The following is a 21,625-nucleotide window of genomic DNA, read 5'->3' as shown; positions in this document are numbered from 1 at the left end:
TCTCCCTCCTTACCCTGTCTCTCTTCCTACTTCCACACTCTCTCCCTCCTTACCCTGTCTCTCTTCCTACTTCCCCCCTCTCTCCCTCCTTACCCTGTCTCTCTTCCTACTTCCCCTCTCTCTCTCTCCCTCCTTACCCTGTCTCTCTTCCTACTTCCCCTCTCTCCCTCCTTACCCTGTCTCTCTTCCTACTTCCCCTCTCTCCCTCCTTACCCTGTCTCTATTCCTACTTCCCCCCTCTCTCCCTCCTTACCCTGTCTCTATTCCTACTTCCCCCCTCTCTCCCTCCTTACCCTGTCTCTATTCCTACTTCCCCCCTCTCTCCCTCCTTAACCTGTCTCTCTTCCTACTTCCCCTCTCTCTCTCCCTCCTTACCCTGTCTCTCTTCCTACTTCCCTCTCTCTCTCTCCCTCCTTACCCTGTCTCTCTTCCTACTTCCCCTCTCTCCCTCCTTACCCTGTCTCTCTTCCTACTTCCCCCCGCTCTCCCTCCTTACCCTGTCTCTCTTCCTACTTCCCCTCTCTCTCTCTCCCTCCTTACCTTGTCTCTCTTCCTACTTCCCCTCTCTCTCTCTCTCTCTCCCTCCTTACCCTGTCTCTCTTCCTACTTCCACCCTCTCTCCCTCCTTACCCTGTCTCTCTTCCTACTTCCCCCCTCTCTCCCTCCTTACCCTGTCTCTCTTCCTACTTCCCCTCTCTCTCTCTCCCTCCTTACCCTGTCTCTCTTCCTACTTCCCCCCTCTCTCTCTCCCTCCTTACCCTGTCTCTCTTCCTACTTCCCCCCTCTCTCCCTCCTTACCCTGTCTCTCTTCCTACTTCCCCCCTCTCTCCCTCCTTACCCTGTCTCTCTTCCTACTTCCCCCTCTCTCCCTCCTTACCCTGTCTCTCTTCCTACTTCCCCCCTCTCTCCCTCCTTACCCTGTCTCTCTTCCTACTTCCCCTCTCTCTCTCTCCCTCCTTACCCTGTCTCTCTTCCTACTTCCCCTCTCTCTCTCTCCCTCCTTACCCTGTCTCTCTCTCTCTCTCTCCCTCCTTACCCTGTCTCTCTTCCTACTTCCACCCTCTCTCCCTCCTTACCCTGTCTCTCTTCCTACTTCCCCCCTCTCTCCCTCCTTACCCTGTCTCTCTTCCTACTTCCCCTCTCTCTCTCCCTCCTTACCCTGTCTCTCTTCCTACTTCCCCCTCTCTCTCTCCCTCCTTACCCTGTCTCTCTTCCTACTTCCCCTCTCTCTCTCTCTCTCTCTCCCTCCTTACCCTGTCTCTCTTCCTACTTCCCCTCTCTCTCTCCCTCCTTACCCTGTCTCTCTTCCTACTTCCCCCTCTCTCTCTCTCCCTCCTTACCCTGTCTCTCTTTCCTACTTCCCCTCTCTCTCTCTCCCTCCTTACCCTGTCTCTCTTCCTACTTCCCCTCTCTCTCTCTCCCTCCTTACCCTGTCTCTCTTCCTACTTCCCCTCTCTCTCTCTCCCTCCTTACCCTGTCTCTCTTCCTACTTCCCCTCTCTCTCTCTCCCTCCTTACCCTGTCTCTCTTCCTACTTCCCCTCTCTCTCTCCCTCCTTACCCTGTCTCTCTTCCTACTTCCCCTCTCTCTCTCTCCCTCCTTACACTGTCTCTCTTCCTACTTCCCCTCTCTCTCTCTCCCTCCTTACCCTGTCTCTCTTCCTACTTCCCCTCTCTCTCTCTCCCTCCTTACCCTGTCTCTCTTCCTACTTCCCCTCTCTCTCTCTCCCTCCTTACCCTGTCTCTCTTCCTACTTCCCCTCTCACTCTCTCCCTCCTTACCCTGTCTCTCTTCCTACTTCCCCTCTCTCTCTCTCCCTCCTTACCCTGTCTCTCTTCCTACTTCCCCTCTCTCTCTCTCCCTCCTTACCCTGTCTCTCTTCCTACTTCCCCTCTCTCTCTCTCCCTCCTTACCCTGTCTCTCTTCCTACTTCCCCTCTCTCTCTCTCCCTCCTTAACCTGTCTCTCTTCCTACTTCCCCTCTCTCTCTCCCTCCTTACCCTGTCTCTCTTCCTACTTCCCTCTCTCTCTCTCCCTCCTTACCCTGTCTCTCTTCCTACTTCCCCTCTCTCTCTCCCTCCTTAACCTGTCTCTCTTCCTACTTCCCCTCTCTCTCTCCCTCCTTACCCTGTCTCTCTTCCTACTTCCCCTCTCTCTCTCTCCTCCTTACCCTGTCTCTCTTCCTACTTCCCTCTCTCTCTCTCCCTCCTTAACCTGTCTCTCTTCCTACTTCCCCTCTCTCTCTCTCTCCTTACCCTGTCTCTCTTCCTACTTCCCCTCTCTCTCTCCCTCCTTACCCTGTCTCTCTTCCTACTTCCCCCCCTCTCTCCCTCCTTACCCTGTCTCTCTTCCTACTTCCCCCCTCTCTCCCTCCTTACCCTGTCTCTCTTCCTACTTCCCCTCTCTCTCTCCCTCCATACCCTGTCTCTCTTCCTACTTCCCCTCTCTCTCTCTCCCTCCTTACCCTGTCTCTCTTCCTACTTCCCCTCTCTCTCTCTCCCTCCTTACCCTGTCTCTCTTCCTACTTCCTCTCTCTCTCTATCCCTCCTTACCCTGTCTCTCTTCCTACTTCCTCTCTCTCTCCCTCCTTACCCTGTCTCTCTTCCTACTTCCCCTCTCTCTCTCTCCCTCCTTACCCTGTCTCTCTTCCTACTTCCTCTCTCTCTCCCTCCTTACCCTGTCTCTCTTCCTACTTCCCCTCTCTCTCTCTCCCTCCTTACCCTGTCTCTCTTCCTACTTCCCCTCTCTCTCTCTCCCTCCTTACCCTGTCTCTCTTCCTACTTCCTCTCTCTCTCTATCCCTCCTTACCCTGTCTCTCTTCCTACTTCCTCTCTCTCTCCCTCCTTACCCTGTCTCTCTTCCTACTTCCCCTCTCTCTCTCTCCTCCTTACCCTGTCTCTCTTCCTACTTCCTCTCTCTCTCTATCCCTCCTTACCCTGTCTCTCTTCCTACTTCCTCTCTCTCTCCCTCCTTACCCTGTCTCTCTTCCTACTTCCCCTCTCTCTCTCCCTCCTTACCCTGTCTCTCTTCCTACTTCCCCTCTCTCTCTCTCCCTCCTTACCCTGTCTCTCTTCCTATTTCCCCTCTCTCTCTCTCCCTCCTTACCCTGTCTCTCTTCCTACTTCCTCTCTCTCTCTATCCCTCCTTACCCTGTCTCTCTTCCTACTTCCTCTCTCTCTCCCTCCTTACCCTGTCTCTCTTCCTACTTCCTCTCTCTCTCCCTCCTTAACCTGTCTCTCTTCCTACTTCCCCCTCTCTCTCTCTCTCTCCCTCCTTACCCTGTCTCTCTTCCTACTTCCTCTCTCTCTCCCTCCTTACCCTGTCTCTCTTCCTACTTCCCCCCTCTCTCTCTCTCTCTCCTTACCCTGTCTCTCTTCCTACTTCCTCTCTCTCTCCCTCCTTACCCTGTCTCTCTTCCTACTTCCCCTCTCTCTCTCTCTCTCTCCCTCCTTACCCTGTCTCTCTTCCTACTTCCCCCCTCTCTCCCTCCTTACCCTGTCTCTTTTCCTACTTCCCCTCTCTCTCTCTCTCCCTCCTTACATTGTCTCTCTTCCTACTTCCTCTCTCTCTCTATCCCTCCTTGGATCAATGACAGACCTGTAAAAGCTTGTGTTCTGTCAAATGTCTGCTGGTACTTGTCTCAAGACATTCTCTAGCTGGTGTAACTACTTAGCGAGGACCAGAGATAATAAACATTACACTAGACACTAGGCTCTGGTTAGCATGATGTTGTGTCTCATTTTGCTCGCATAATAATACTGTGACTGATGTCATACCCTCAAAACAATAATGTGTTTAGCATGTGGACATCTGAGGTCTGTTTAATCATAAGAGGGTGATTCTATTGAACTATTCTCACATTATATTAACAGGTGGTGTGTGAGACAGACAGACAGACAGACAGACAGACAGACAGACAGAAAGCAGTGAGAGTCTGAGACCCTAACCCACAGTACACAGTGGATGTCCCTTTGTTTGTGTGTGTGTGTGTGTGTGTGTGTGTGATTCTAGAAGTCCTTCTCCAGATGGTATTTAGTTAGGAGTGTATCAGCTACTGACATTTAGATAAAGGCCTACCCTCCGGAGCAGGCCTGCCCTTTCTGCTCCACTCAGAGCAGGGAGACCAGCACACCCCCATTCCCCTGTGTGTGTGTGCATTGGGTGGGTGTGTGTGAGTGAGTGAGCATGTGGGTTGGTGTATTCAACGTACAGCTCTTGCTCTGTATGAAAATGTGTGTTAAGGAGCTAACGTTGAATGCAAAGTGGCTGTGTGTGAGTGTGTGGGTGCACATTTGTGCGTATGTGGGTCTAAGTGTGTGTGTTTACCTGAACCCTACAATGGGGCACTCTTTACAGATGTTACACTTGGCCTGGTGCTTGGCGGTCTCAGCAGCCGCCACTCTGTGTAGGACAGGAAGCCACACCATAGACTGGGGCTCCAGCCTCATCCAATCAACAAACTGCCTGGGCTCCAGCTCCACCTTATTTGTCACCTGGACAGGAAGAGGAAAGAGGAAATTTAAAATCAAAGTGAATTCAACTACTAAGCTTCATCCGAAATGGCACGCTATTCCCTATATAAAGTGCACTACAATAAACCAGGGTCCATATCAAAAGTAGTGCACTATACAAGAGAGGAAGAGGGTTTAGTCCGCCCAAAATCTAAGTGAGGAGTTTTTGTATGGGGGGGGACTGTGGAACCTATTCAATATGGAAAATGACTATTTATTTTGATACTCTTAGGTTGTTACGACTGTACTGGTATAAGTGTGATGCAGGTGACATCCAGGCGACAAAAATAAAGAAATAATTCAAAAAATGTTTTAAAGAAACTCAGTCCGGCTTTCAACTTACTCTTGAAAGTTGTAATAGTAGATTGCACAAGGTGTCATTTAGAAATGGGGTAGAAAAATTAATCCATGCATTTGTCACTTCTAGGTTAGACTACTGCAATGCTCTACTTTCCGGCTACCCGGATAAAGCACTAAATAAACTAGAGTTTGTGCTAAATACGGCTGCTAGAATCCTGACTAGAACCAAAAAATTTGATCATATTACTCCAGTGCTAGCCTACCTACACTGGCTTCCTGTCAAAGCAAGGGCTGATTTCAAGGTTTTACTGCTAACCTACAAAGCATTACATGGGCTTGCTCCTACCTATCTCTCTGATTTGGTCCTGCCGTACATACCTACACATACGCTACGGTCACAAGACACAGGCCTCCTAATTGTCCCTAGAATTTCTAAGCAAACAGCTGGAGGCAGGGCTTTCTCCTATAGAGCTCCATTTTTATGGAACGGTCTGCCGACCCATGTCAGAGACGCAAACTCGGTCTCAACCTTTAAGTCTTTACTGAAGACTCATCTCTTCAGTGGGTCATATGATTGAGTGTAGGCTGGCCCAGGAGTGGGAAGGTGAACGGAAAGGCTCTGGAGCAACGAACCGCCCTTGCTGCCTCTGCCTGGCCGGTTCCCCTCTTTCCACTGGGATTCTCTGCCTCTAACCCTATTACAGGGGCTGAGTCACTGGCTTACTGGGGCTCTCTCATGCCGTCCCTGGAAGGGGTGCGTCACCTGAGTGGGTTGATTCACTGATGTGGTCATCCTGTCTGGGTTGGCGCCCTCCCTTGGGTTGTGCCATGGCAGAGATCTTTGTGGGCTATACTCAGCCTTGTCTCAGGATGGTAAGTTGGTGGTTGAAGATATCCCTCTAGTGGTGTGGGGGCTGTGCTTTGGCAAAGTGGGTGGGGTTATATCCTTCCTGTTTGGCCCTGTCCGGGGGTGTCCTCGGATGGGGCCACAGTGTCTCCTGACCCCTCCTGTCTCAGCCTCCAGTATTTATGCTGCAGTAGTTTATGTGTCGGGGGCTGGAGTCAGTTTGTTATATCTGGAGTACTTCTCCTGTCCAATTCGGTGTCCTGTGTGAATCTAAGTGTGCGTTCTCTAATTCTCTCCTTCTCTCTCTCTTTCTCTCTCTCGGAGGACCTGAGCCCTAGGACCATGCCCCAGGACTACCTGACATGATGACTCCTTGCTGTCCCCAGTCCACCTGGCCGTGCTGCTGCTCCAGTTTCAACTGTTCTGCCTTATTATTATTCGACCATGCTGGTCATTTATGAACATTTGAACATCTTGGCCATGTTCTGTTATAATCTCCACCCGGCACAGCCAGAAGAGGACTGGCCACCCCACATAGCCTGGTTCCTCTCTAGGTTTCTTCCTAGGGAGTTTTTCCTAACCACCGTGCTTCTACACCTGCATTGCTTGCTGTTTGGGGTTTTAGGCTGGGTTTCTGTACAGCACTTTGAGATATCAGCTGATGTTAGAAGGGCTTTATAAATACATTTTATTTGATTCAGTGCATCATCAGTTCCTCTTGTCATGTCAGTCATTACATACTTATATATTTATTGATATTTATAACTTCAGCAGTGTCCAGATCTACTAGCCCATGTCAAAGTTTTTTAGCCCCAAGGTTTAGGAAGCCCTGTTCTCGGAATCCTGTAGTGGGTATTAAATCCCTTTACACGTGGAGACGGCTGCTGTACAGAACACACACATGACCTTTCATTTGCCACGACTACCCACAAAGGTCAATGAGTAAACATTCTGAGAGGGAATATCCGGGACTCGAGGAAGAAATTGTCCACAGTTCACGCACGCACGCACACACACACACACACTGCAAACACCCCCTAAGAATCAACATGGCTTCGGTCAAAGAGGGGAACGTTGAAAACCTATTCCTGCGTGTGTGTCCCCGTTCTGTGACCTCTGGCTCTGTTAGGGCTAAATGTCAGATAGAAATCCTAGAACCCTGAGATCACACACACAGACAGATAGAGAAGCATGCAGGAAACAACACCCCCACTTCATTGATCCTCAACACTGGGGCCCCACAAGGGTGCGTGCTCAGCCCATTCCTGTATTCCCTGTTCACCCATGACTGCGTGGCCATGCACGCCTCAAACTCAATCATTAAGTTTGCAGACGACAAAACAGTAGTAGGCCGGATTACCAACAATGACGAGACAGCTTACAGGAAGGAGGTGAGGCCCTGGCAGAGCGGGTCCAGGAAAATAACCTCTCTCTCAACGTCAACAAATGTCAACAAAACAGCAGAGGGAGCACACCCCTATCTACATCGACGGGACTGCAGTAGAGAAGGTGGAAAGCTTCAAGTTCTTCGGCGTACACATCACTGTCGATCTGAAATGGTCCACCCACACAGACAGTGTGGTGAGGAAGGCGCAACAGCACCTCTTCAACCTCAGGAGGCTGAAGAAATTCAGCTTGGCCCCTAAAACCCTCACAAACTTTAACAGATGCACATTTGAGAGCATCCTGTCGGGCTGTATCACCGCCTGGTACGGCAACTGCACCACCCGCAACCTCAGGGCTCTCCAGAGGGTGGTACGGTCTGCCCTACGCATCCCCGGGGGCAAACTACCTGCCCTCCAAGACACTTACAGCACCCGATGTCACAGGAAGGCCAAAAAGATCATCAAGGACAACAACCACCCGAGCGAAGGCCTGTTCTACCCGCTATCATCCAGAAGGCAAGGTCAGTATAGGTGCATCAAAGCTGGGACCGAGAGACTGAAAATCAATTTCTATCTCAGACTGTTAAATAGCCATCACTAGCCAGCAACCGCCCTTTTACTCATCCCTGCACCTTAGAGGCTGCTGCCCTGTGTACATAGACATGGAATCACTGGTCCCTTTAATAATGTTTACATACTGCTTTACTCATTTCATATGTATTTACTGTATTATATTCTACTGTGTTTTAGTCAATACCACTCCGACATTGCTGGTCTTAATATTGATATATTTCTTAATTCCATTCTTTTACTTTTAGATGTGAGTGTATTGTTGTGAATTGTTAGATGCTACTGCACTGTTGGAGCTAGAAACACAAGCATTTCACTACACCCGCAACAACATCTGCTACATATGTGTATGTGACCAATACAATGTGATTTGATGACGAACCAGCTCTGGAGTGTCAAGTCAAGGCATCGAGCCAGAGAGCTGACACCTACACCTATCCTTCCTTCCATCTTCCTCCCTATTGTCTCCTCCACCTGTCTCCCTCTCCCTCCTGTCCCCTCACATCGTCTCGGTGGCAGAGTTACGACAGTACAGATCCCTTGGAGGGAAGAGGATGGATGGATGGTGAAAGGGAGGGAGGTGTGAGATTGAGACCCGTAAAACAGGCCGTATTTATGGGCCACCACCTCGTTCATTACAGCCCCATTAAACCAAATGGAGTGGTTGACTGCTCTGCAATTTCTGGCTGATACAGGGAGGTCACGGGGGGGGGGGGGGGGAAGTCCACTGGGCAGAGAGGCCAGAGTCATCAGTCACTCTTACCATCATCCGTCTGGCTGTAATGCATTAGGAATTGTGCAGTGAATATCAGACAGTCTTGTTGTGATGGTGGTGTTGATGTGGGTGATGGTGTGTATGTGTGTGTTAGCGTATTTATAAAATAATTATAATAATATTGAACCTTTAGTTAACTAAGCAAGTCAGTGTTATGTGTATGTGTGTGTGTATGTGTGTGTGTGTGTGTGTGTGTGTGTGAGAAATGGGGGGAGATAAAGGAAAGAGGAGGTTGTAGGTAGATAAGGGGTGACAAGAGAGGAGTGGTGAAGTGATAGGAGAAGGACTGGATAGAAAGCTCCAGGTTGCTAGTGGCTCCTGTTAAACTCCATGACATTTCCAATGTCAGCCGAGCTCCATCACCATGCTATTTTGGGAGCCCGAGCGGTGAAATCAGGGAAATGTACTGCTTCCTAATTTAATGCCGCCACTGAATTTATGACTGACGAAACAGGACTCAGGGAAAAGAGAAAAATACAATGTGAACCCAAGGACAGGGACCAGCCAACCTCGCATTTAAACGTTCATTGATAGCCATATTGGTTATAGTGACAACGTTCTGGTACTTTCAACAGCAATAATACAAGATGTGTGTGTGTGTGTGTGTGTCAATAAACACAATGTGTTGCAGTGTGTCTGTATACTGTGTATACATACGTGTTGGAAACAGCTCCGGACGCTGGGTTCAATGTTGCTCCCTCCAAAGGCGGCGACCTCTCCTAGTTGCCGTGGTATCTGGATGGCGTCGTGGAGCAGCAGACCCAGCTGTCTCTGGTCACACGTATCCCCCGACGACGCCACCTGACTGAACAGGTCTGGAGGAGAGAGAGAGAGACACAGAGAGGCGAGGGGTGTGAGACTACAGAAATACAGTTTCTCATCCAAGCCTCCACTGCCAATCTTTATCAGTGAGTGTGTTGTGTATGAGTGCGAGTCAGCGTGTTGTGTCAGCGAGTGTGTGTGTCAGCATGTGTATTAATAGCCCTATGTGGGTACTCATCTATCAGAGCTCAGAGAGGAGAAGGTAGAGTAGAGGAGTCCTGGTAAACTGAGCAACCCTGTCAGAATATAATCCAGAGGAATCCACAGTCCCACCCTCTCTCTCCCCTCTCTCTGCACCTCCCTCTATTCCACTCTCCCCTCCCTCCATCCATCCATCCCTCCCTCTCTCCCCCTCCCTCCATCCATCCCTTTCTTCCTCCTGCCCTCTCTCTCCCCCTTCTTCCATCTCTACCTCCCACCCTCCTTCTCTTCCTCCCGCCCTCCCTCGCTTCCCCTCCCTCCCTCCATCTCTCCTCCCTCCCTATTGCCCCCCTCCCTCCCTCTCTTCCTCCCTCTCTCCCCCTCCCTCCATCCCTCTCTTCCTCCCTCCCCCCTCCCTCCCTCTCTAATTCCCTCCCTCTCTCTCCCCTCTCTTCCTCCTGCCCTCCCTCCCTCCATCCCTCTCTCCCTCCCCCTTCTCTCCCCCTCCCTCTCTCCCTCATCCCTCCCTTCCTCCTGCCCGCCCTCTCTCCCCCTCCCTCCATCCATCCCTCTCTTCCTCCCTCCCTCTCTCTCTTCCTCCTGCCCTCCCTCTCTCCCCCTCAATCCCTCCCCCTCCCTCAATCTCTCCCTTCCTCCTGCCCGCCCTCTCTCCCCCTCCCTCCATCCATCCATCCCTCTCTTCCTCCCTCCCTCTCTTCTTCCTGCCCTCCCTCTCTCCCCCCTCAATCACCTCCCCCCTCCCTAAATCTCTCCCCCTCCCGCCATCTCTTCCTCCCTCCATATCTTCCTACTGCCCTCCCTCTCTCCCCCTACCTCCATCCCTCTCTCTCCCTCTCTCCCTCCCTCCATCAGTCTCTTCCTCCCTCCCTCTCTTCCTCCTACCTCCTCTCTTGCTCCATCCATCCATCCCTCTCTTCCTCCCGCTCTTTCCCTCCCTCCCTCCCTTTCGTCCTCCTTCCCTCCCTCTCTCTCCCTCCATCAGTCTCTTCCTCCCTCCCTCTCTTCCTCCTGCCCTCCCTCCCCCTCCCCCCCTCCCTCCTCTCTTGCTCCATCCATCCATCCCTCTTTCCCTCCCGCTCTTTCCCTCCCTCCCTCCCTCCCTTTCGTCCTCCTTCCCTCCCTCTCTCTCCCTCCATCAGTCACTTCCTCCCTCCCTCTCTTACCTCCTGCCCTCCCTCCCTCTCTCCCCCCCCCCCTCCCTCCCTCCTCTCTTGCTCCATCCATCTATCCCTCTCTTCCTCCCGCTCTTTCCCTTCGTCCCTCTCTCCTTCTACCTCCATCCCTCTCCCTCCCTCTCTTCTTCCTGCCCTCCCTCTCTCCCCCCTCAATCACCTCCCCCTCCCTAAATCTCTCCCCCTCCCGCCATCTCTTCCTCCCTCCCTATCTTCCTACTGCCCTCCCTCTCTCCCCCTACCTCCATCCCTCTCTCTCCCTCCCTCTCTCTCTCCCTCCCTCCCTCCATCAGTCTCTTCCTCCCTCCCTCTCTTCCTCCAACCTCCATCCCTCCCCCTCCCTCCCTCCCTCCTCTCTTGCTCCATCCATCCATCCATCTCTTCCTCCGGCTCTTTCCCTCCCTCCCTACCTCCCTTTCGTCCTCCTTCCCTCCCTCTCTCTCCCTCCATCAGTCTCTTCCTCCCTCCCTCTCTTCCTCCTGCCCTCCCTCTCTCCCTCCCCCTCTTCCTCCTGCCCTCCCTCCCTCCCCCTCCCTCCTCTCTTGCTCCATCCATCCCTCCCTCCCTCCCTCCCTCCCTTTCGTCCTTCTGCCCCTCACTCTCCCCTTCCCTATTTCTTCCCCTGTCTCTGTAAATCTCCTCACTATCACAGGAGAGCAATCAATTCCCCATCAGCCCCTGCTCTGAGGGTATGACAGGGCATCTGCCCATCGTTGAGAAGGGAAACCTCTCGTCTAGACGTACAAACACTATATTTATTGTTTCAATCGTAAAACAAAATGAAACCAAATTGAATGCAACAGCTCAGTTAATTGTTGTCAGGGCTCTGTCTGCCTTGTTACTCCCAGATAGGATAAAGAGAGAGAGACAAACTTTGATGAACTCTCATATCTGTTAGGCGAAATACTGCAGTGTGCAGTCACAGCAGCTAGATGAGTGGCCCGTTGCCATGAGAAAAGGGCAACCAGTGGAGAAGAAATAAACACTGTGTACTTCAATTAGGGGAGGGGTGGTAAGGTCAGGCCAAAATAATAAAGTCAAATATATTTATATTATATATACATTTACAAAAAAATATATGGGGATTGGAAATGATGCAGATAATTACATTGATAGAAGCCACAATCTGTAATATTAAAGCTGATCTATCCATTAAAATAATAATACAAAATACAAATTCTACAACACTGTAAAAACAACCTGTTCATTTATTTTCCCTTTCATACTAACTTTGTATTTATTTTTTATATAAACTTTATTTAACTAGGCAAGTCAGTTAAGAACAAATTGTTACTTGCAATGACGGCCTACCAAAAGGCAAAAGGCCTCCTGCGGAGGGGGCTGGGATAAAAAATACAAATATAGAACAAACCCCACATCATGACAAGAGACACCACAACACGGCATAAAGAGAGACATAAGGCAACAACATAGCATGGCAGCAACACGACAACACAGCATGGTAGCAACACAACATGACAACAACATACTCTAGTAGCAACACAACATGGTAGAAGCACAACATGACAACAACATACTGTAGTAGCAACACAACATGGTGGCAACACAACATGACAACAACATACTGTAGTAGCAACACAGCATGGCAGCAACACAACATGTCAACAACATACTGTAGTAGCAACACAGCATGGTAGCAACACAATATGACAACAAAATACTGTAGTAGCAACACAGCATGGTAGCAACACAATGACAACATACTGTAGTTGCAACACAACATGGTAGCAACACAACATGGTAGCAACACAACAACATACTGTAGTAGTAACACAACATGACCACAACATACTGTAGTAGCAACACAGCATGGTAGCAACACAACATGACAACAATACATTGTAGTAGCAACACAGCATGGTAGCAGCACAACATGACAACATACTGTAGTAGCAACACAGCATGGTAGCTACACAACATGACAACATACTGTAGTAGCAACACAACATGGTAGCAGCACAACATGACAACAATATACTGTAGTAGCAACACAGCATGGTAGCAACACAACATGACAACATACTGTAGTAGCAACACAGCATGGTAGCAACACAACATGACAACAATATACTGTAGTAGCAACACAGCATGGTAGCTACACAACATGACAACATACTGTAGTAGCAACACAACATGGTAGCAGCACAACATGACAACATACTGTAGTAGCAACACAGCATGGTAGCAACACAACATGACAACAACATACTGTAGTAGCAACACAGCATGGTAGGAACACAACATGACAACATACTGTAGTAGCAACACAGCATGGTAGCAGCACAACATGACAACAACATACTCTAGTAGCAACACAACATGGTAGCAACACAACATGACAACATACTGTAGTAGCAACACAGCATGGTTGGAACACAACATGACAACAACATACTGTAGTAGCAACACAGCATGGTAGGAACACAACATGACAACATACGGTAGCAGCAACACAGCATGGTAGCAGCACAACATGACAAAAACATACTGTAGTAGCAACACAGCATGGTAGAAACACAACATGACAACAACATACTGTAGTAGCAACACAGCATGGTAGGAACACAACATGACAACAACATACTGTAGTAGCAACACAGCATGGTAGGAACACAACATGACAACAACATACTGTTGTAGCAACACAGCATGGTAGCAACACAACATGACAACAACATACTGTAGTAGCAACACAGCGTGGTAGCAACACAACATGGTAGCAACACAATATGACAGCAACATACTGTAGTAGCAACACAGCATGGTAGCAACACAATATGACAACAACATACTGTAGTAGCAACACAACATGGTAGCAACACAATATGACAACAACATACTGTAGTAGCAATACAGCATGGTAGCAACACAATATGACAACAACATACTGTAGTAGCAACACAGCATGGTAGCAACACAATATGACAACAAAATACTGTAGTAGCAACACAGCATGGTAGCAACACAATGACAACATACTGTAGTTGCAACACAACATGGTAGCAACACAACATGGTAGCAACACAACAACATACTGTAGTAGTAACACAACATGACCACAACATACTGTAGTAGCAACACAGCATGGTAGCAACACAACATGACAACAATACATTGTAGTAGCAACACAGCATGGTAGCAGCACAACATGACAACATACTGTAGTAGCAACACAGCATGGTAGCTACACAACATGACATCATACTGTAGTAGCAACACAACATGGTAGCAGCACAACATGACAACAATATACTGTAGTAGCAACACAGCATGGTAGCAACACAACATGACAACATAATGTAGTAGCAACACAGCATGGTAGCAACACAACATGACAACAATATACTGTAGTAGCAACACAGCATGGTAGCTACACAACATGACAACATACTGTAGTAGCAACACAACATGGTAGCAGCACAACATGACAACATACTGTAGTAGCAACACAGCATGGTAGCAACACAACATGACAACAACATACTGTAGTAGCAACACAGCATGGTAGGAACACAACATGACAACATACTGTAGTAGCAACACAGCATGGTAGCAGCACAACATGACAACAACATACTCTAGTAGCAACACAACATGGTAGCAACACAACATGACAACATACTGTAGTAGCAACACAGCATGGTTGGAACACAACATGACAACAACATACTGTAGTAGCAACACAGCATGGTAGGAACACAACATGACAACATACGGTAGCAGCAACACAGCATGGTAGCAGCACAACATGACAAAAACATACTGTAGTAGCAACACAGCATGGTAGAAACACAACATGACAACAACATACTGTAGTAGCAACACAGCATGGTAGGAACACAACATGACAACAACATACTGTAGTAGCAACACAGCATGGTAGGAACACAACATGACAACAACATACTGTTGTAGCAACACAGCATGGTAGCAACACAACATGACAACAACATACTGTAGTAGCAACACAGCGTGGTAGCAACACAACATGGTAGCAACACAATATGACAGCAACATACTGTAGTAGCAACACAGCATGGTAGCAACACAATATGACAACAACATACTGTAGTAGCAACACAACATGGTAGCAACACAATATGACAACAACATACTGTAGTAGCAATACAGCATGGTAGCAACACAATATGACAACAACATACTGTAGTAGCAACACAACATGGTAGCAACACAATATGACAACAACATACTGTAGTAGCAACACAACATGACAACAACATACTGTAGTAGCAACACAGGATGGTAGGAACACAACATGACAACAACATACTGTAGTAGCAACACAGCATGGTAGCAACACAGCATGGTAGCAACACAACATGGGAGCAGCACAAAAGGGGGGGGGGGCAGGAGGAAGAGACTGATGGAGGGAGAGAGAGGGAGGGATGGAGATATAGAGAGAGTTGGCGAGAGAGAGAGATATAGAGAGTTGGCGGGAGAGAGATATAGAGAGAGTTGGCGGGACAGAGAGAGAGATGAGAGAGAGATATAGAGAGAGTTGGTGGGAGAGAGAGAGTTGGTGGGAGAGAGAGATATAGAGAGTTGGTGGGAGAGAGAGAGATGAGAGATAGAGAGAGTTGGCAGAAGAGAGTAATGAGAGAGAGACATAGAGAGTGAGAAAAGACAGGGATGCAGTATAGACAGGAAGAACGATTGAGAGAGAGAAAGATGGAAGACCGAGAGAGCGAGAGAGCGAGAGAAATACAGTGGAGAGTGAGAAAGGCAATAGAGAGCGGGGGGGCAATAAAAGGATGGAGGGATGTGGCTCGCCTATCTGCCTGGTGTTGTCTTTGATCTCTGTGTGAGACCCTGCCTTGATGTCAGATCTCCTTAAGTAGAGTGGTAATGGCGATTCTATGATACCGTGCATGTGCGTGGGTGTGCATGCGAGTGTCTGCATGTGCACAAACCAGCCTTGATGTCAGCTTGCATTAAGTTAAGTAACTAGGGCGGTTCTTCGATACTCTACTCTATCCTGTGTGTGTGTGTGTGTGTGTGTGTGTGTGTGTGTGTGTGATTTTGACCAGGTCTTCATGTCTCCTTGCGTAGCGATGGCAGTTCTTCGATAGTGCACATCCCTAGAGTATAAGCCGGCCATACTTCTTCAACCATGAGCAGCAATGCGTATCAGCTTCGTAAGCCTTCATAGCCACTACTAGGACATCGTTGTCATGAAACTCCAAAATCACATGAGCACCAGACTTTCTTAACATTTCTACTCCGACTCAAACGTCCTGCCCTACAATTATAAGTGATATGCATAATACACAAGGTATCGAGTTGAGAGCCAAATCGCTATGTAGTTGGGTTCTATGTTGCGGTGGGCTGTGCTACTTGTGATTTAGTGAGTTGCTGTGGATGGGTGTCTGGGCCTGACACCATGTGACTCTAAACGAGAGGGACTCGCCCAACCGTGCTTGATCTCTTTTTGAGACTAATAGAAATTGCCAGTGGAACGAATAGGCTCAGGGACAGACTCCACGTCACAGGAGGGGTAGAGAAGGAAACTATGGAGGGAGAGGACAGAGAGAGAGAGAGGAAAGGAAGAGAGGGAAGAGATAGAAGGGGAGGACAGAGAGAGAGAGAGGAAAGGAAGAGAGGGAAGAGATAGAAGGGGAGGACAGAGAGAGATAGAGAGATCGAGGAGGAGAAAACGAGGACACAAAAGCAAGAGAGCAAATTGAGGACAGAATGCACGTTATCTGAAAGGAGAAAGCATACTCCCCCAGCAGCCCTAGCCACATCCCTAATCCCCCTGCAATGAAACTAAATAAATAAATAAATCAAATAGAAAACAAGTGGGAGGTCTCTCATCCAATTAGATGGTCCATTCACTGGCGTCCTCTGACACGGTCCGATCGGCACCCTGGGTAACTGAGCTGGGATTACAGCCTGGCAGAGGGCATTATGGGATACGCTGGCACGGACTACGCTACAACGCTCCCACTGGGGCTGTTCTCAATTCACCTCAGAGTGTGTGGGTGTGTGTCAAACTGTGATTTAAGTCTATCAGAGTTTGATCAAGTTTTATTATTTTTTTCACTTCAGTGTGTGTGTGTTTATGTGTGTTTCTGTGTGTGTGTGTGTGTCTGTGTGTGTCTGTGTGTGTCTGCGTGTGTCTGCGTGTGTCTGCGTGTGTCTGCGTGTGTGTGTGTTTAAGTGTTTCTGTGAATGCTATGTGTGTGAAAGGATTTTTGTGGGATGGTTGGTACTTGCATTTGTATTTCTCCTCCAGATGGCCCTTGGAGAGCGAGAGCAGTCCTATCTTCATGGACAGGACACGGATCTTCCCACTGCGTCCACTATAGAGGGAACACACACACAGTGGACATTTTATTTTTATGAGAGAATATGACTTCTACAAGGTGTGTGTGTGTGTGTGTCCACGTACGTGTCGTATACATTGAGCAGCCAGTTGAGACACATATCGACACACAGCGGAACATTGACCAGGTCCTTGTGCTGCTGCTCCAGCCCATCATAGATGGACGTCAGACAGTTAATCACTTCTGGCACTGTCAGCAGCTGGGCATTCTGGGTAAGCTTGTGCTGCTCGAAGGTGCTCTGGGCCACATTCAGATCCAACAGATCCACTGGAGGTTGGGAGGGAGGGAGGGAGGGAGGGAGGGAGGGAGGGAGGGAGGGAGGGAGGGAGGGAGGGAGGGAGGGAGGGAGGGAGGGAGGGAGGGAGGGAGGGAGGGAAAAGAGACTTTTAGACTTTTCAAAGTTGTTTACTGAGACCACTCAATGGCAACAAAGAACATTCTAAAATGATGAAGAGCAGTGGAGAATGCCACAGCAAATTACAGATGGTTGTAATGACAACACGGCCACAGACAGGAGTGTCTGTAGAGTAGACGGGGGTGTGACACCAGGGCAACAGGCCAACCCATTTATGTTACAGATACTGGAGACACGACTCAGAGTTAACCTAATTAGCCGTTTAAGGGGAATCCTGCTGTGCGAGTGTGTAGGAGATACACACAGACATACATCTGACAGTGGGGGATCAAGAAAGAAAAACAAAACACGAACGGGAAGGAGTTTGAGGAAAATATACAGACTTGTTTCCTCTCGATCTCTTTCTCTCTCCTCCCTCTCTCTCTCTCACTCTCCATCCTCCCTCCCTCACTCTGTTCCAGGGCATTAAGCCAGAGTAATAACTAATAAATACAGATCTGTGTCTGTGCTTTGGACTTCAGGCTTTGACTTGTAATCTAATGGGTGAAATTGAATCTGAACGCCCTCAGTCCAAATCACTCAGACGTACTAGGAGCTCTCGTCTCATCATCACAAGATAATGCAATATAATATGACAAACCCAAAACGCCTGGATCATCTAAACTCATTAACACCCACACTAACTCAGAAAACCACACGCTGCCCCCTACTCTCAGCACGACAAACCCACTCCACCCTCTACCCCAGAAGTATGACAGAAAGCAGACGGAGAAAGAAGAAAGTGAAGCAGTAAAGTTTGGAGCTCTCTAAATAACAGCATAAACTGGGTGGTTCAATCCCTGAATGCTGATTGGCTGACAGCCGTGGTATACCACAGGTATGACAAAACATTTGTTTTTACTGTTACCAATTACGTTGGTAACCAGTTTATAATAGGAATAAGGCACCGCGGGGGTTTATGGTATACAGCCAATATACTACGGCTAAGGGCTGTATCTGGGCACTCAGTGTTACGCTGCGCGCTGTAACTTAGCCATGGTATATTGGCCATATACCACACCCCCCCAGAGTTATTGCTTAAATAACCCCTGGGTAATAACGACAGAGAGCCTGGCTCAGTCCCAGCAGCAAGGAACAGCAATACCCAGAGGAAGAGGTCACCATTTCTATCCACACACCGTCAGCAGCCAACATGGAATAACTAACACAAAGATAGCTATGGCCAGCTGGTTATTGTGGAAGACAATTTATTCCCTTTTGGGATGAAACACACAGCGGCACAGATGGAATCTCAACGAAACAAAAGGATGTTACACATACAGGTACACACACACTCAATCGCATACCTGGTTGCACACACACACTTTGTGTGTGTGTGTGTGTGTGTGTGTGTGTGTGTGTGTGTGTGTGTGGGGGGGGGGGGAATTAAACTTACAGCACAGTGCTTTCTGTAGCCTACGGATCTTCATGGCTGTTCTGTAAGCGGAAAATCTCACGTTGTTCAGGTCAGCTAAAAGGTGAGAGAGAAAGATAGAAAGAGAGAGAGGAAAGAGGGATGGAATCAATCATACAGAAAGGATAACAGTGGTCTGACATTAAATTATGATGTCATACTGGAAACCTGTTGAAAAGACGTGCCCTAGTGTAATTTCTATATGGTCACAGGGAGGGCTGGAAATGGCTGGTAATTGGGTTATGTGAGACCTCTCTCAGAGGAGTCCTATCTGTTGAGCGTTGGCCATTTAGGAACTGTTCCACAGCTTATTACTGATCCATCTGATCATTAAAGAACAGTCACACTGACCACCGCAACAGTGACCCATACATAAATATGGATGCTACAGTCAGTGTGTGTGTGTGTGTGTGTGTGTGTGTGTAAGCGGGACAGCAAGACACTGTGTGAAATTTGAGTGAAAGTGAATGTTCTGTGATTATATGACTGGTGTCTGTCTGTTTCATACCAAGAGACTGGTAGAGCTCTGTCATCTTTGGATGGTCCCAGCAGGTAGTCTGAGTCTGGTGGCTGGAAGACAACAGGGGATAACGATAAGGCTTTTGTAACACACACACACACACACACACACACACACACACACACACACACACGCACGCACACACACACACACACAGGGCGGTATACCGTATTTTACTATATACCGGTATTGGGTTTGGGTTTTTACTTTACCTCCTATAAAGGTATTTGAATGTTTGGTTGGTTAAATGTGATACACAGTGTGTAACGTCTATTTGTATAGTTTTACTCCGCTACCTGAGTCGTCCCTCTCTGCTCTCTCTCCACGCCGCTTCCACACAGACCTAGTCCCAGCCCTTCACTCAAGGAGCGCATTTGTTGTTGCTTGACCACAAGACACTTTCTTTCAGTCTGCATGGTCAATGCAGCACATGTTGATGACAACGATGTTGTTTTCAATTTTAATTCACAAGCATTCTATAATTACAATATTAGTTTGTGTTTCTTACATCAGCAAACAGCTAGTTTGTATTTTCTTATCAAATAAAGCAAAATCGTGTTAGCCACTAATGCTAATCGCTAGCTAACTTGCTAATAAAAGTACTGAGTCAGAGCAAACGTAGCTTGCTAATACAGCCTGATACCAGTGCTGGTGGAGGCCTAAATCAGCATGTTGTTTGTGCAACAGTATCTTCTAAATCAAAGAGGAATAGGAAAAGATTTAATGTAGCCAAAGAGTATAGGGTCCCATAGGAAACACGGAACATCACTAATAAACATTATATTTCCATGATTCCAAAAGTTCACCCAAGTGTTTTGATCACACACACACGCGCACACACGCACACACACACACACGCGCACACACACACAGACAGATAATTTGCTCTGTCTTGTCGACTGGTTTTCTTATCGTCTCAATAATAGAAGCACATGTATACAAATCCAAAACGCGGATCTGATTTTGATTCCCAAAGCATACAAATTGTCTAGGAGGCCTTCAGGGTGATGCACAAGGACACACCCCTCATCTCTGCAGGCCTCCTCTCAGTACGGTACGTAGCACACACAGCCAGGTCCCCTGGGGATACGAGGGGGACATGTTGATGTCTTGTCTCCATCCTGTTTACATTTCAGCTTCTGAGAAACGCCGCCAGGTGCAGAGAGCACAGACAACACAGCCATATCAACAAGGACCATGTTTGAAATAAAAACACACAAACAAATTTACTTGAATCTGATCAAGCAGAGCAGTGTTGATGACTCCAGAAGACAGAATTGATAAGTAGGTGTGGGGTCTGCTGCCCTTCTTCACCTGATCAGGGAACTAATTTGTATTTGAATGATTCTCCGCTTCGGCGAAATATTCCTTCCTGTACCCACACTGATATCAAGGGAATTGTTGTGACGTCTATTCTGAATGCCAGTATCTCTGTGATTAGGTTGTCATAGCGAGACTGTCTCCACAGAGAGAGAGAGAGAGAGAAGACAGGCTATCCAGTGAAGTGAAGTGCTGACAGTAGAACACAGGGGAGACGAACTATAGAAGCCATCAGCAGGTGTTCATCCCTCATCATGCTCTGAAATGGCACACACTTTCATACCTTCCTTGTATTGCAAATATGACTAGAGCGCTCAGCTCTGGGTTTCTGTTTCAGCTGTGCTATTTGAGACAGGGGCCGATTCAATCATGGCCGGATGGATATTATTGTGTCCCAGTGAGGATTTGGACACCAAGCTGTCAGAAATGAATTCATATCTCCTCTTGTTCGACCAGCTTGAGGATTTAGCCACGGTTGTGGCATAAGCTTGTACACACACACCCATGCACATACGTGCATGCATGCACGGACACACACACACAGACACACATCTGGAAGTGTGTTAATGACTTTCTATCAGTGCCAACAGCAGTCAGAGTTAACACAATAATGGTTGCCATTCAACTAAGTCTGCAGGAGGAACATCAAAGAGAAGCCAGCCTTAGCCCCAAAGATGAAACACAAGGAGTTGACTGTGATCTGGCAACCCGTGGAGTCTTTCCACTATGTATTCAGTGCAAAGCAGCAGAATGACAAACACAGCAGACAGGCTCAATCAAAAAAATGGATTACACTAGCTGTCTACTACCACTGCTGGACCGGCAGCTTAGGCCTGTCATAATGAAGACAACCCACAGAGTTGGCAGGTTCTAAGCTTCCTCGATCATCCCTTCTTTCTCCCTCTGTCGTCCGTCCTCATTTATCCTCAGAAGCTCCCAAGTTTAAGGTTATCTGTGGTAACCTTTGCAAGGACAGAGCTGTGACGCATGTACACATGTGTTAAGGTTTGAAGATCACACAGACATTCATGTCCCAAAATGTGAAAGAGATGGTTTGGCACCAAGCTC

General features: G+C 48.1%; 1 protein-coding gene across 14 annotated transcripts in view; it reads right to left on the bottom strand.

Moving 5' to 3' along the window:
• The window catches only part of utrn (utrophin), a 339,503-nt gene that overhangs the window by 54,326 nt on the left and 263,552 nt on the right, over positions 1–21,625 (bottom strand). For all 14 annotated transcript variants that reach the window (XM_064991301.1, XM_064991300.1, XM_064991305.1 and 11 more), the window contains 6 exons: positions 19,226–19,287; positions 18,700–18,774; positions 16,975–17,176; positions 16,800–16,885; positions 9,043–9,200; positions 4,324–4,490 (listed from right to left, as the gene is read on the bottom strand). In XM_064991301.1, coding sequence (XP_064847373.1) covers positions 4,324–4,490; positions 9,043–9,200; positions 16,800–16,885; positions 16,975–17,176; positions 18,700–18,774; positions 19,226–19,287 — 750 coding nt within the window. The remainder of the gene's footprint in view (positions 1–4,323; positions 4,491–9,042; positions 9,201–16,799; positions 16,886–16,974; positions 17,177–18,699; positions 18,775–19,225; positions 19,288–21,625) is intronic.

This window comes from Oncorhynchus masou, chromosome 16 (genome assembly GCF_036934945.1).
Source record: "Oncorhynchus masou masou isolate Uvic2021 chromosome 16, UVic_Omas_1.1, whole genome shotgun sequence".
NCBI lineage: Eukaryota > Metazoa > Chordata > Actinopteri > Salmoniformes > Salmonidae > Oncorhynchus > Oncorhynchus masou.
Note: the sequence above shows the minus strand (reverse complement) of the source record. Positions and strands in the feature narration are given on the sequence as shown.